General features: G+C 35.2%; 1 protein-coding gene across 1 annotated transcript in view; it reads right to left on the bottom strand.

The window, feature by feature from the left end:
- Ppp2r3c (protein phosphatase 2 regulatory subunit B''gamma) overlaps positions 1–17,194 on the bottom strand; it is a 56,883-nt gene that overhangs the window by 13,228 nt on the left and 26,461 nt on the right. Inside the window, exons 4-8 of the mRNA XM_015491555.2 lie at positions 13,890–14,017; positions 10,854–10,958; positions 10,075–10,187; positions 9,293–9,390; positions 7,756–7,826 (exon numbers count right to left, since the gene is read on the bottom strand). Of these exons, the coding sequence (XP_015347041.1) occupies positions 7,756–7,826; positions 9,293–9,390; positions 10,075–10,187; positions 10,854–10,958; positions 13,890–14,017 (515 nt within the window). The remainder of the gene's footprint in view (positions 1–7,755; positions 7,827–9,292; positions 9,391–10,074; positions 10,188–10,853; positions 10,959–13,889; positions 14,018–17,194) is intronic.

Raw genomic sequence — 17,194 nt, 5'->3', positions numbered from 1 at the left:
AGGATTCAGTGAAAGTAAATCCAAAAATAACTCCCACAGGAGAGGAAGCACTTTGGGGACAGAGAACTGCCACTACTGTGGCACTCTCCACCGCTGGCACTACTAGAGAAAGTGGTCCCCACCACCTGCAAAAGCCACCTTGTCCCCAAGCCCTGCACCAACAGACAAGAGATTGGGGAACCCTTGCAGCTAACCAAAACAATTCCTAGAAGGCACCTGAACTAAAATAGGGACAAAGAGAATTTGCCTGAACTATTCAGCCTATGGATCCTAAGGGAGGGAACTTCCTCCCATTGTTGCTTATGCTTCAGTGGTCACCAGGAAGAATCTGCACTCCAGGGCAGAAACCTGGTATTTCATATTCATAGCTGTGAAGGTAAAATGTGTGGAGATTTTGCTCCTATGCCTTAAAAGTGGATGTTATCAGGGACCCTAGAAATCCAGACATCCTGCAGAGACTGGTGTCACCCCAATAGCGGGTGTAGAGCAATTCTCAAACAGCCATTCACAGAGTTTCAAAGTTCAATCTAGACTAAACCTTAATACTGGAATATTCAATTCAGAACTCTGCAACACCCCTGCCACAGAACACACAATGTGTCTGCACCAAAACTGTGCTACTTCACCATAAACCAGAAGCTAAGACTAGAAGCACAACCAGCTGTAACTCCTAGCCACAAAGCTTAGCAGTTAAGTGAGGAACACAAAGGCACTGGGATTAACAACCTCCAATTCTTGACCCAAGGGTTACAAAGCCAAAAACAAATATGAAGAATGAAAATCCATTGCAGCCAACAGTTTTGACCACCTCCCTGGAAATAAGCCCTTTATTTCTCACCAGGATTTTTCTTTATTTTTTTTCCTCATTTCATCTTCATATTTCCATTTTTAAAATATTCTTTTTAAACTTTTAAATTATTTAAAAAAACTTTTAAAAAATATTTTTATTTTAATTTTTTTAGTTGTACATGGACATAATACCTTTTTTGTTTTATTTATTTATTTTTATGTGGTGCTAAGGATCAAACTCAATGCCTCACAATGCTAGGCAAGTGCTCTACCACTGAGCTACAACCCCATCCCCAATTTTTAATTATTTAAAATTTTTTTCAAACATTTAATCATAAATGCATAAATAAAATGTACACAATTGACTTTTATTCAATCATAAAGAAAAATAAAATTATATCATTTGCAGGAAAACTGATGGACCTTGAGACCATTATGTTAAGCAAAATAAGCTAAACTCAGAAGGTCAAGGGTTGTATATTTTCTTTCATATGTGGAAGCTAGAGAGGAAAAAGGAAAAGAAAGTTGGGTTGTCTCATGAAAATCAAAGTGAGATCAGTAGAAAAGAGGAAAGAGATTTGGAGGTAGGAAGAAAGGAGGGAAGGGGGAAATGCCAAGGAGTAATACTGGTCAAATTATATTATTGTGTGAATATACAAATATGTAAGAACAAATCCCACTATTAGGTACAACTGAATTGCACCAATAAAAAAGATGGAAAAAAATTTCATCATATTAATTTTTACATTTTTTTGGTATTATTTATGATTTTTTGTGAGTGTGTATGTGGGTGTGTGTGTGGGTGTGTATGTACTCACTATACAGATAGGTTTAAAAAATGTATGTATAGTTATCTAATTTTACTTTCATGAAAATTGCTTCCTTCTGCATCTATTTATTATTTAGCCTTGATTTGTCTTAGCTCAGTGAGGTTCAATTATATGCAGGTTTGAGTTATTTTGATCTTACAGTTAATGGTTTGTCCATACTTAACTTCTTGTCCATCAATTTTTCCTGATGCCATGTCCTCCTTCTTAATTACTTTCTGCAAATCTTTTATTCTTTCTTTTTTAAAGCCACCATCTGTACCTATTACCTGCCTCTAATGATCTCTTTTTAAAAATATTTCACTTTCTTTCACCTTCCTACTGTATTTTGTCTTAAACTGGAATCCCACTAAATAACAGAATTATATAGTTAATGTAATTCATACCTCATTCATATTGTTGTGATTATTAATATGGGGCACAACACAGTAGACAGGTGATGTTGAATACTTGATTTGGCCTACAATTTTGTATTGATGGCAGTAATGTTAAATGCTGACCCCAACCTTTCTTATATAGGTGGCAATTAGATATCAAAGTAGACACCAGATATTTATCTCAAAACTATACATCTATAACTGACATAAGTGCTAGTCCTGGCTCCCTATTTCCTCTACAGGGGAGACACTTCAAGATCACAGAGTAGATATCCTGGTATTGAGAAACAGTTACAACTCAGCCAAGCAACAGTAAATCTCATTCCACATATGATCTAGTCCCACCGGATCCTAAACATTACTTCAGCTCATAGAATTGGGGAAAGAAAAACCCCAAATCAAAAACTAGGCACCAGGGCTGGGGATGTGGCTCAAGTGGTAGCACGCTCGCCTGGCATGCGTGCGGCCCGGGTTCGATCCTCAGCACCACATACAAACAAAGATGTTGTGTCTGCCGAAAACTAAAAAACAAATATTAAAATTAAAAAAAAAAAAAAAAAACCAACTAGGCCCCAAGGAAAAACAATCAGAGGAGAACTTTAGGTACTCCTTGACATCTACTCATATCAAAAACAGACAGAAATCCTAGAACAAAAAATAACTACACATGTACGGATACATATGTAAAAGAGGAAGGAGAATCCATCTCAACAGACATGCAAGTCCAGGACCTCTGAAAACATGAGAAAACTGGCACACAAGTTATACTACAAAGCTATATTAGCAAAAACTGCATGGTAATGGCATCAAAATATACACAAAAACCAATGGACTAGAAGACACAAAGACAAACCCACATACTTTCAGTCATCTGATACTTGATAAATGTGCCAAAGGGGGCAAAAACAAAAACAAAAAAAAAAAAAAACCAATGGAGAGAAGAACCCTTTTAACAAATAGTGCTGGGAAAACTAGATATTTACATGTAGAAGAATGAAATTATATCCCTGTCTTTCACCTGCAAAAAAATTCAAATCAAAATGGATCAAAGACTTGGGAATTAGACCAGAAACCTTGCAACTGCCAGAAGAAAACATATGGTCAATACTCCATTATATAGGTAAAGCACTGACTTCCTCAACACGACCCTAAAGCTTAAAAAGTAAAACCAAGAATCAGTAAGTTGTTGCCATCAAACTAAAAAGCTCCTGCAGAGCAAACAAAATGATTAAGAGAGTGAAAACAGAGCCTATGGAATGAAAAAAAAATCTTTGCCAGTTACTCCTCTGACAGAGGATTTATATCCAGAATATATAAAGAACTCAAAAAAAAAAAAACCCTCAATGCCAAAAAAACAAATAACCCAATCAATAAATAGGCTAAATAACTAAACAGACATTTCTTAAAAGAAGAAACACAAATGGCCAACAGATATATGAAATGTTCTATATCTCTAGCAATCAGGGAAATGTATATAAAAACTACTCTAAGATTTCATTCTAGTCAGAATAGCAATTATCAAGAATATGAATAATAATAAATGCTAGGGCTGGGGTTGTGGCTCAGTGATAGGGTGCTTGCATAGCATGGGTGAGGCATTGGGTTTAATCCTCAGCACAAAATAAATAAATAAAAATAAAGGCATTGTGTCCACCTATAACTAATTTTTTTAAAATAATAAATGCTGGCAAGGATGTGAGGGAAAAGGTATACTCAAACACCGCTGGTGAGACTGCAAATTAGTATTAGTACAACCACTTTGGAAAGCAGTGTGGAAATTCCTCAAAAAACTAGGAATAGAAGGCTAGGGTTGTAGCTCAGTGGTAGAGCGCTTGCCTGGCACGTGTGAGGCCCTGGGTTCAATCCTCAACACCACATAAAAATAAATAAATAAAATAAAGGTATTGTGTTCACCTACAACCAAAAACAAACAAACAAACAAACAAAAAACCCCAAAACCTAGAAATGGAACTACCATATGACTTAGCTATCCCATTCCATGGCATTTATCCAAAAGAACTAAAATCAGCATACTATAATGATACATCCATTATAATGTTTAGCCAAATTATGAAATCAATCCAGATGCCCATCAATAGATGATGGGCTTTCTTTTGTTCGTAGAAGAGGTCAAACTTTTCCTCAGCTATAAAAAAGAATGAAATAATGGCATTTTCCAATAAATGGATGGAAATGGAGAACATTAGGCTAAGTGAAATATGTCAGACTCAGAAAATCAAAGAGAGCCAGCTCTCTCATATGTGAAAGCTAGAGCAAAATAAGGGAAAGAAGGTGGTGGGAGAGGGGATTAGATATCATAAAGACATAGGAAAGATCAGTGGAGAAAACGTAGGAGAATGAGAGGGAGGGAGGAAGAGAAAGGGAAAGAAATATGGGATGTATCTATATACATATATAAATGTACTAAAAGGAATTTCACTTTTGTGTATATGCAGAAAGTACCAATAAAAAGTAAATAAAAGGAAGATGAGTAGATGAGGGAGAAAAGGAGGCAAGAGATGGGGGGGAAAGGGGTGGGAGAAATAGATATTGAAATAAAATTCCTTATATGTATAAGTTTGTCCAAAAAATACTATTTATAATTACAATGCTATCATCAAAAAAGGAAGCATTTGCATTTTATTTTTTACATACTATTTATATCCTTTGTCCAGTTTTCTTCTTACCATTTCTTTTTAATTTCTAAGAGCTTTTTATATTTTATGGTAATTGGTCTTTGTGACTGAGTTTCAGATATCTTTCCCAGTTTTCTTTTAACTTTGTTTATGATGATCTTTGCCTTACATTTTTTGTTTAAGTTCACTGAATTTACTCTTTTGTAGTCTTCTTGGTTGTGCCATATTTAGGAAAACTTTCCCTGTTCCAATTTTACATCTTGAAAGCCTCTCATGGTTTTTAAAATTAAACAACTTTATTTTTGCTTTAACCATTTTAAGTATCGTCTTTCTGATAGATCTGAGATATTTTATAATCTAAATTTATAAAATAAAAGGCATCTAAAACTTGATGTTCTAATCCTGGTCCTTGACTGCTTCCCCCTTATTCTAACAGTTATTCAAAATAAAAACTGAAGACTCAACTTTGGTTCCCATCTTTCCTTTACCAATGTCCCTGTTCCTTACCTGCATGCAATATTTAATCTAGCTTTTTTTTTTTTTATGCCGGGGGCGGGGGGTGTTCAAAATATATCTTGGTTAATCTATTTATAGCTTTCTTGTAATTTTTTTTGTAGTTACAGATGGACAGAATGCCTTTGTTTTATTTATTTTTATGTGGTGCTAAGGATTGAACCTAGTGCCTCACATGCGCTAGGCAAGCACTCTACCACTGAGATACAACCCTATTTATAGCTTTCTTTATAGCCACCTATCATCCTGATCAGCGACACTATCATATCACTTGGACTACTGCAGTACATGAATCCCGCTTCCATTCCAGGCTCCTTACAAATCTCCACACAACATCCAGAGTGATCTTTAAAAATGTAAACCATGGGCTTCAGAGGTAGATCAGTAGTAGAGCACTTACCTAACACATGTTAGGTCATAGGTTCCATCTCCAGTACCACCAAAAAAGAATTTTTAAAAAATTATGGTAGAACTAAAAATGTAAGCCATGTTCTGACATACTCAGCTTTTAAAGTTCCAAGGGCTTCCCATTAACCTCAATATGAATCCAAACTTCATACCATGGCCTAAAATGCTTTGTATGTGGCCCTCGCCTACTTCTCTGACTTCATCTCCTGTTGTTCTAACTCTTGATCATATGTTTTGGCCACCCTGGCTTCCTTTTGTTTGTAGAACAGGTCAGATTTAATTGTGTCTTGGGGACACAATACTTGCTATTCCTTCTGTGCTATATCTTCATTATGCTGACTTCTTTCTCATCCTCTATGGCTAAAACTTAATCACTATTTCAAAGAGGTACCCCTTCTATCCTATCTAAAATAGTCTCCTGACCCTATCATACTCTTGCCTAGTACCCTAATTTATTTTCCCCATATGACTTGTCACTACTTATTTAATAAATGTAAATGAAAATTTGCATATAATACTCAAATTATAAATGTTAGTCTAGCAGTCACTGTCCTAAAATACAATGCCTGGTTTCAAATAGAAAAGTACCAAGGCTAGGAGAAAGACATTTTTCTTTGAGAGAAGTATTTCTTTTCACTGAGAGAGAAAAAAACTTCCCTTTTAAAAATAATAACTGTGGACATACAATGTTTTCTCTCTGGTCCTCATCTCTTTCAATTTTTATTTCCATCTATGGGAAGAGATAAGACATACAATAATAGGAGAGTACGTTTCGTAAACCAAATTAAGTGCTAAGGACAATTCTCAGAGCTAGGTAAGTACTCTAAAACCTGTCCTATGAATAAGTATCAACAAGTGACTATATTTTCCTTGCTACAGAGTGGTAGACAGAGGCAAGCGCCTTTGACTTTCAAGCTGATCTAAACTTTTTTTATTAGTTACACATGACAGTACAATGATCTTGACAATTCATACATATGAATCAAATGGGGTACAATTTCTCATTTTTCTGATGTATAGGTTGCAGAATCACATTGGTCATACAGTCACCTATATACATACAGCAATAATAATGTCTATTTTATTCTGCTGCCCTTGCTATCCCCTCTTCCCCTCCCCTCCCCTTGATCTAAACTTTAATAGACAAAACACACTGGAAAGGTTGTACAGTGCCAGTGTTTAGAATGAGCTAAAAGATTCTATCTACAGAAATCTGGGCTAAACAGACTTCAAGAAATTATTATACCAGTAATTCAGGAGGCTAAGACAGGAGGATTGCAAGTTCAGGGCCAGTTTCAAGATATTAATTATAAAAGGAACTATAACAAATGTAATGAGGAATTAATTTACATTTCTTTAAGTCATACATTCAAATATTATTTAATTAACCTAGCACATACTTATGCCCCATTCCCTTCACCTGTCCTCCCACAACACTAGAAAAAGACTCTATATTTGGGGGGAAAAAAACTTGAGCTGAAAACGTATATGTAGTTTAGATGCCCATACTTATAAAAAGTATAGCCATCTGTATCATGAGCTTATAATGCTTTTTTTTGATGTTTTTAGTATTTTTTTTCACTTGAGCTTATAATTCTTTATTGATAACTTAGACCTAAATACATTAGTATCTAGTATGGAATAAAGATTCCTTTCATAATTGACCTTATAGCCCTAAACCTGCAGGTGGGAATACAATCACATCTCTTATATTTCTTTAAAAATTCCTGGCCCAGTGCTGAGGTTGTAGTGCAGTGGTAGAGTACTTGCTAGCATGTGTGAGGCACTGGGTTTGATTCTCAACATCCCATAAGAATAAATAAAATAAAGGTCCATTGATGATTAAAAAAATAAATAAATCCCTGGCCCTTCTTAAAAGTCACATATTAATACCATTCAAGAGAGACAAAAAGTTTTCACTGTTTCTTCAATGATTTTTAAACCTGTTAAAACATCACATTCTTTGCATTTTCCCCTTTGGAAGGCCTTTTTTAAAAAAGCTTGAAGTACAAGAATCTAAAAAGGAATCTAAATGGTCAAAATGCATTTAAAACTTTATAGTAAACATACTGCTTATAAAATAGAAAAACACAAAAACTGAGAAACCAAATGTAGTAAGAATCACCTTAATCTCAATACTCAGTGATAACTACTGTTTAACATACTGGTGTCTATAATAGTGATTAAAAGCAAGTTAATACTTACAGATTCCCGAAGGTACCCTTGACCAGCAACATCATATAAACTGAGTCCTATTCTTGTTTGATGAAGCCAAACTGACAATAAAGAAAAAAATGCAATACAATTATTAACACCTATCCTTTAGTGTGTATATGTATGTGTGTGGAAGAAGAGGTGAAATGCTAGATTAGAGTTGGACACAGTGGCATAGCCTATAATCCCAGAGATGTGGGAGCCTGAGGCAGGAGGATCACAAATTCAAGGCTGGCCTCTGCAATTTAGTGAGACTCTGTCTCACAAAATGAAAAGGGCTGGTGATCTAACTCAGTATTAGAAAGCCCCTGGGTTCAACCCCTAGTACCACACACACACACACACACAAAAAGTTCGCATGTGCTAGGCAAGCACTTTACCACTGAACCACAACCCTATTTATAGTCTTCTTTATAGCCACCTATCATCCATAAAAAACCCATCTATTAACTCTAAAAACCTATTTCTTCTCATACACACTGAGTAATCATTAACCCTAAAATTGTTTCAAACAAAACAAACATACCATTGAATGGCAGATTTCAACACTTTTATCATGATCAAAGCCACAATAAAACTGACACCCTTGGGGTTGGGGTTGTGGCTCAGCATTTGAGCGCTTGCCTTGCACTTGTGAGACCCTGGGTTTGATTCTCAGCACCACATAAAAATACATAAGTAAAATAAAGGTATTGTCTCCAACTACAACTAAAAAATAAATATTTAAAAAAAAAATAAAAATAAAACTGATACCCTTAAAGAAATCATTCTTTACCTATTAAAGTTGGTGTTCCACCAAATAGGGGTAGCTAACAGAATGTTACATCTTCAATGAAGCTGCTTTCATTCTACTGAGGTTGATTACAGCAGCCAAGAAAAAGATGGTACACAACAAGATTTCACAGATTATTATGGTATTTAATAGAAATCATAACAACTACAAGTTGTTTAATAGAGGCTCCTTGAAATTGATGCAACAATCAAGGATTTGAAACTATCCTTTAAAACAACTCAACTTATAGCATTTTTAAAAATATTTATTTTTTAGTTGTAGTTGGACACAATATCTTTATTTATTTATTTTTATGTGGTATTGGGGATCAAACCAAGGCCTTGCCCATGCTAGGTGAGAGCTCTGCTACTGAGCCACAACCCCAGCTCCAACTTGTAGCATATTGATGAAATAAAATTACTAGTAAACTAAAATTATTTCAAATCACCATACATTAAGATTCTTGGTTCACCTTTCAGTATTTCTAATCAGCTACTATCTTTAGGGTACATGAAATTTTATTTTTATAATAAGGAACCCAAATTTAAAGTATAAAATACCAACTTTAGGAAGCTCCCTAAGAATCATTATAATAATATGTAAATAATCATGTATTGTTAAAAAGACAAGAAATCCTGCTATTCAAATTCAAGTAAAAGAGTTGTTTCACATGAAGAAATACTACAGAAGCAGACTAGAAATCTGCTTGATTTCTAGATGGAAGGAATTCAATCAAGCACAAGGAAAATTGATTACCTTTTCGCATGACATAGTTAAAGAACTGCATGATGGAAATTCTTCCATAAGAATCTGTATGAAGGAGTTTAGCAAAGACTTTTGCAGTGAAAAATTGCCTAAGAAAAGAAAGAAAAGACTAGAATATTCTGCCAACATAATATAAAAATGATTTCTAAGTGAATTAGCAAACAGCATAAATTTATATATTTAAAATCAAAGTGAAAAAATTAAAAGCAATAAGTATAGAAAACATATAGTTCAAAAACTTAAAATATTAAGCCATTTATCATTGCATTCATTTTTTCTTTACATTCTCCTGTGTTAAGAATGAAGTCCTAATGCATTTAACAAAACCATGCTATGTGCATGTATAAATATGTCACAGTGAATTCCACCTTTATGTATATCTATAAAACACCAATTAAAAATAAATAAATTAATAAATAAAGATAGGTGAGTAGAGGAAGAGGAATAAGGGGAGGGAAAGACAAGAAATCAGGGAGCAAATTAAATTTCACACATGTATGATTCTGTCAGAATGAACCCAACTATTAAATAACTACAAATGCACTAATAAAAACATTTAAAAAATTGGTATTTGGCAGTTACACTAAAAAAAGACATCTTAAACTGTCAAACTATTTCTTTTAATCTTCATGCAATATACTTTTTCTTCATTATAAATTATTTTATTAAATTTCATTAATAGCTTAAATTGTCTTTAACGTCACATGACAGACTTAAATTTTCCTTAACAGTCAAGGCATTTAAAATGCTATGCCTCTGTTAATTATTCTTACTTGCATTTTGGTCCAGCCTTTTCACCAACCTTCAAAAAATTTTCATAATTGATCATTGCTTCCTCTCCAATCATGGGTGGTGTCTGGTGTTTGTCCAACAAAAACCATAAGTTCTTACAAAGAATTACAGAAATGAAAATGTTAGTTAAAATTTTTTCAAATGTAGTCAAATGCAACATTTCCATTGAAATGATAGTCTGATAGTAGAGATTTAATATTAAGACATAGAATAGCGGGGCTGGGGCTGGAACTTAGCAGCAGAGTGCTTGTCTAGCATGAGTGAAACACTGGGTTAGATCCTTTGCACTGCAAAAAAATTAAGCAAATAAAATAAAGGCATGCTGTTTCTATGACTACAAAAAATTTTTTTTACAGATATAAAATAGCTAACATTTATAGTGCCTACTAAGTCGTAAGTTTTTCAAATATAGTTTCTCCTTAATCCACTTAACTATGTATAATGTAGGTATTTATACCTACTTTACAGTTGAGAATTACTTCACAGAGATGTTAAGTCCATTGCCTAAGGTCGCAGAGTAGGACTGGGATTTGAAGCTCTGCAATCTGACCTGACATTAGAATCATACAGGGACTTAAAAAGAAATAAACTTAACAACACTACCCTTAGAGGATAATGGCCCATGCAAGCTCAGCAGCTGATTCTTGTGGCCACCTTATACATTACCATTCTGCAGTACTAAGTCACTAGGCACCCTGAGATCCTACATGATTTAAGTAGATAACAAATAAGAAATGGTTAACTTCTAACTTGTTCTTACCTGTAATTCTTCATTATCTAAGAGTTCTCTGCTTTTCCTTTGGAGAAAAACAGCTCTGGATTCCTCTCTTAATTTCTGTAGTAAAACCTCATCTTCAGCTGGCAACTAAAAACACATTGTAAATTTCTACAGGTAAATTGTAAATTGAATCATGTAAAATGTTACATGACTTCATGAGATAACTACATGGCACTTCCTCTGTTTGTTTTTTGATTCTTACCTTAATTTTGCTTAAAATTCATTTAACAAAAAGAGATCCACAAACAATTTAGTGAACAGCAATGCTAGATCTCTGCCTTGAAAAAGCTATAGTCTAGTCCAAGTTTATTCTATATTCTTTTTTGGCAGATGGTAGGTACCAAGGATTGAATTCAGGGACACTCAACCACTGAGCCACATCCCTAGCCCTATTTTGTATTTTATTTAGAGACAGGGTCTCACTGAGTTGTTTAGTGTCTCCCAGTTGCTGAGACTGGCTTTGAATTTGCAATCCTCCTGGCTNAAAAAAAAAAAAAAAAAAAAAGTATTGTGTTTCCATTGTGACCTAAGACTGATACTGAATTAAAGTAGGACTAGTTTAAGACTGACAGACATAGGAAAGCATGCCTGTTGAGACTGGATCACCTTCCTTCTTAGAGATGGTTAAGTCAGTGTCTATTATGTTGTCTTACAAGGCAGAGGGTTTGCCAAATGAGATAATTTCCATAAACAGAGCTTCAGAATACTCATTTCAACCTCAATTAAAACAATATGTTTTAAGGATTTCTTCTTCCTTTTCTACATTCTCCTTGCTCTATTAAATGTATCTCAGTAGCCCTTGGTACAAATTGGATGTTGTGGTTTTCATCTTTCATTTCCAAATCTCAAAGAGGCCATCCTTCTCATCAAAAGGGATGGATAAAAGAATAGAGAAAGAATTATTTGGAGGAGGAGGTGGAATTAGGGACAAGAGAGAGACACAGACAGTTAACCAGTTAATCAGACGAGGAGAAAAATGGTGACTGAAAATTATATATATTTTCTCTGAAGGATGAGGCCATGGAGAAGAAAAAGAAAGAAGAGAAAACTTTTCACAAATGTACAATTGCAGGCAGGAAACAGTAATGGATCTGGAAATGGTCCCAGAGAGGAGAGAGAAGATAGGAGAAAAAGAACTCCTTCGGAAACCAGAAGGGAGATGGGCTGGTAATGTAGCTTAGAGGTATACTGCTTGTCTAGTATGTGCAAGGCCCTGAGTTTGACCCCCAGCAAAGTAGAAATGAGAGAATGAGAGAGAGAGAGAGAGAGAGAAAATATGAATAAAAGAAAAAAGGGGAGGAGTTGGGTACAGTGGCATATGCCTGTGATCCCAGGAGGTTGAGCCAGGAGGATTATAAATTCAAGGTTAGCCTCAATAACTCAGCAAGGCCCTCAGCAACTTAGTGAGACCTTGTCTTAAAATAAAAAGGACTGGAGGATGTAGCTCATTGGTAAAGTGCCCCTGGGTTCAGTCAAAGAAAAAAGGAGGGAAAACCAGGAGTGGTGACACATACTTATAATCCCAGCAATTCAGCAGGCTGTAGGAAGATCATAAGTTTCAGGCCAGCCTGGGCAACTTAGCAAGACCCTATCTCAGAATAAAAACTTTTTAAAGTGCAGGGGATGTAGTGATAGAACACTTGCCAAGCACGCATGAGATCCTGTGTTAAATTCCCAGTCTATTTCTCTCTCTCTCTCTCTCTCTCTCTCTCTCTCTCTCTCTCTCTCACACACACACACACACACACACGAAAAGAAAAAAAAAAAAAGAAAGAAAGAAAAGAAATGAAATGAAACCAGGAAAGGAAGACAAAATTTGATCTTGGAAGTGCAAAAAAATTCAGTCCTGAACTCAGGAATAAGGTCACAAAATTCCTACCCAAGGGGTATTCCTGGAGTAGTAAGATACTATTTGATAATCTAGTTTAAACGAGATAATAAGTACAGTCTTCTGCAGAAATTAGGCACTCAATAAATATCCATTCCCTTCCATCTCTTATAGGTTATCAAAACATTCACTTGTCTATTTGTCTGTTTAATAATAGAAAAAACAGTAAAAAGCATATATGATGTGATCTCATTTTTGTTAAAAAAGAACATGTATACACTCTCACAGAAATATGTAGAAGGATTCATGTAAAAACTGTATTTGTTTTGTTTTGTTACCGAAAATTGAACCCAGGGATGCTCAACCACTGGGTGGCCACATCCCCAGCCCTTTTTCCTTTTTATTTTTTGAGACAAGGTCTTGCTAAATTGCTTAGGGCCACATTAAATCGCTAAATCGGGCCTCAAATTTGTAATCCTCCTGCCTCAGTCCCTGGAATTATAGGCTTGTGCCACCATGCCAGGTGAAAAATACTTTTTTCTTAAAAGTTTTTTCCTGGAAGAAATGTTTCAATAACTCATATTAACACTTCAATCCCTAAGAATGCCAGTTAAACATAATGTTTAATATTATAATGAATAAATTTAGAAGATACCATGTTCAAGAGACATCCAGCTAAGATTCCAAAGTTAACTTTTCTATAGTGGTTACCTTTTACATACTACTAAATAGGTCTTATTCTTTTGGTAGATTTCACTTTTCAGTATAAATAGTTTTCTTAAGGCCTTACTGTTTTGTCTATGCCCCCTTCAAAGACTTCTTTACAGTTTTGGCACAAGGAAACATATAAGTGAATCACTTTTAAGTTTTCCAATCTCCATCTATTTTTCAGTTTAGCCTTGAGCAAATTTTTATATCTCATAACATAGTGTTGTATACTACAACATAAAAAATCCAATAGAATACTAACACTAATATGTATTATAAAAATGACAGAAAAGAACCATAGTTCAAAAAAAAATGAGCAAAAACCAACTTATTTTCATAATAGTAATAAGATCAACTAGAATGGAAGAATATACAAAATTTAAATTTAATCTTCTATTTTTTAAAATATAAAAATCTAATTCCATTTTTAAATTATATTTTATTTATAAACTTTAAGAGACATTTGATTAAATATCACTTACCCTATAATAAAACCGAGGAATGGTCTTATATAATTCATTTGTGTTTTTTCTACCTCCTTTCCATTCTGAGTAGTATTTGGTAAATAAATCCATTTCTTCATCTTTTAATTCTTGTTCACTTTTTTGATCTGATAACAAAAAGGATTAAGGGGAGAAAAGCTCTCTTAAAAATCAAGTAATATTTTTACTCAAGTCATTGTAGATACCATAGTCTAATTAAAATAGTTGCAGAATTTCATGTTAACTTTCTTGAAATACTAAGGATCACTATCTGTCACTAAAACAGCTTCTTCTACATCTTTCATAGACACTGGAGCTAGGAGTAAATAAAACAACCTCTGACTTCATGAATTTTCAGCTTCATAATCATTGTTCCTCTCTCTTATGCAAAAAAACCTCTTTCTGAAGGCAAACCTCAAGGCTCTATTACCCTCCAACCTGCCTCTTGTTGGTGCATAACTGTCTCTTTCAGTCAGTCCTCCTTACTTAGGATGAATAAACATTTATGTGAGTGACTGTGATCCCTAAGACTTTAAAAAGGCTTTCATCTCTACTCTGTCACTCAGTTTCACTATAATACCACAGATCTTACTGCTCCTCTTCTGAAATCCTTAAAACTCTAATACATATCAGATCATTTTGTCTGGTCATTGAAAACTACACAGCCATAATATTTGCTCTTTGGGTTTCACTGAAATTTTCTATCTGTGATCTATTCTTTCAAAAGTTTATTTTTGTCTTTCTGTGTCTCTTCTCCAACAAGCTTCTTGTTCCCTTATACTCCTTTTATGACAGTATTTTTGTTGCATCTTTCATGTTAATTTTTATCCTTGGACAAACCTATAATTAAATTTCTTTATGCATATGGCTCAGTGCTATTGGAAAAAAACTGCAAAATTTTGCAAATAAATGAGAACACATCTTACCACCAAATTTAGCAATGTGGAAATCACTAAAGATGCTTGACAAACAGGAATAGAGATTTAAACAAAAAGGCTTTTAGGAAGTATTGTTATAAGAGAAACAAAAATAAGGCACATCTAGAGGTAGAAATAAATGCAAAAAAGTTTATTTAAGGAGATGGGGTTGTAGCTCAGTGGTGGGAGTGCTTGCTTAGCATGTGTGAAGTACTGGGTTCAAAACTCAGCACCACACAAAAATAAATAAATAAAAGAAAGGTATTGTGTTCATCTACAACTAAAAAAATTTTTTTAAAAGTTTAAGATCAAAAAAATACATTTTCCTTTATATACTAATAGGAATGACTAAGAAAATCTGATGCAGGAAAGAAGGCAATTGTTAAGAATACAACTATGAGGGGGCTGGGGATGTGGCTCAAGCGGTAGCGCGTTCGCCTGGCATGCATGCGGCCCGGGTTCGATCCTCAGCACCACATACAAACAAAGATGTTGTGTCCGCCGAAAACTAAAAAATAAATATTAAAAAAAATTCTCTCTCTCTCTCTCTCTCTCTCTCTTTAAAAAAGAAAAAAAAAAAAAAGAATACAACTATGAGATCCTCTAAAGAAAATAATGCCAAGAGTTAATAAATGGGATGGCATCATTAAAAGCTTCTACACAACAAAGGATACAATTAGGAATGTTAAGAAAGAACCCACAAAATGGGAGAAAAATCTTTGCTAGCTACTCTTCTGACAGAAGATTAATATCTAGAACATGTAAAGAACTCAAATAACTTTACATGAAAAAAACAAATAATCCAATTATTAAATGGGCAAAGGAATTATATAGACACTTCTCAAAATAAGAAATACAAATGATCAATAAGTACATTGAAAAAATATTCAACATCATTAGCAATTAGAGAAACTCAAATCAAAACTACACTGAGATTTCAGCTTACACCAGTCAGAAAGACAGGAATCAAGAATACAAATGATAATAAATTCTGGAGAGGATGTTGAGTACGCTGTTGGTGGGATTGTAAATTAGTACAACCATTATGGAAATCAGTATGGAGGTTCCTTAAAAGACTAGAATGGAACCATCATATGATTCAGGTATACCACTCCTCAGTATTTATCCTGAAAATTTAAGTCATCATACTACAGTGATACATGCCTACCCATGTTTATAGCAGCACATTCACAACAGCCAAACTATGGAACCAGAATAAGTATCCATCGATGGATGAATAGATAAAGAAAATGTGTATATATGCACAATGGAGTTCCATTTAGCCATAAAGAAAAAATGAAATTATGTCATTTGCAGAAAAATGGATGCAACTATTATGTTAAGCAAAGTAAGAGAAACTCAGAAGGTTAAGGGTCATATGTTTTCTGTCATATGTGGAAACTAGAGAGGAAAAAAGAAAAGACAGATGGGAGCAGATCTCATGAAAATCAAAGGAAGATCAGTAGATAAAAGGGACCAAGAGGTGAGAGGTGGAGAGGGAGGAAGAAAGTATTGGGGAGAATGATATTGGCCAAATTATGTATTTATATTATGTGCACGTACAAATATGTGACAACAAATCACACTATTATGTACAACTATTAATGTGCCAAAAAAAAAAATGTGGAAAAAAAGGTACATCTTTGAGTAGGTAAAAAAGGGATTGAGATTCCAGAAAGATGGTGGCAAGGGGAATGCATTGCCCCCGTGTGCCGCGTCACTGTGTGGGAGAATGACGAGTCAGGACTGCTAAAGGCTATCTTGTTAGGAATTTCCAGCAATAGTGGGGTGCTCTGGAACCTGGAGGAAGGATATCCATCGCACGAGGATCGGCTGCGGGGACTCAAACGTGAGAGATTTGTCGCACGGAGGGTAACACTGCTTATTCAGCAAATCGCCCCGCGGCTAGAGTCTGCAGCGTGCGCTGGGAAATGAAGAGATAGCGACGCAGGGATACAGTGCTGCAGTTTCTGCCAGCCGTGCAAGCACCGTACTCAGTGCTGAATTCTGGGTTCGAGACGGGGGAAGGAAGCGGTCCAATTCGGTTCTCCACACCGGTCAGATCACAGAGGAGGCCAGCGGCCACCATCTTGGAGAGCTGACGTCACCATCCCTGTTTTCGACTGACCGCAGCTCATTCAGCCATAGAACAGGTAATTCCAGGCTGCCATTCGCCTGCGGCTTGCAGACAGATTACTCAGGCTCAGTGCTAAATAACCCGCGGAGACTGCTTCTTGGAGCCTGCCTTATCGGAGCATACACCGAGCACGGAGCGGCTGAGTTCTGGCTCCCGGAACTGCTCTGGCCCAGGGCTAAGGAGCCCGCGGAAACTGCTTCTCGGTCCGGGTCCTGCTGAGTACTGTGGAGGTAAATACCAACCGAGCCTTC

This window comes from Marmota marmota, unplaced genomic scaffold (genome assembly GCF_001458135.2).
Source record: "Marmota marmota marmota unplaced genomic scaffold, marMar, whole genome shotgun sequence".
NCBI classification, from domain to species: domain Eukaryota; kingdom Metazoa; phylum Chordata; class Mammalia; order Rodentia; family Sciuridae; genus Marmota; species Marmota marmota.
The sequence above is the reverse complement of the archived record's forward strand: the minus strand, read 5'-3'. Positions and strand labels throughout refer to the sequence as shown.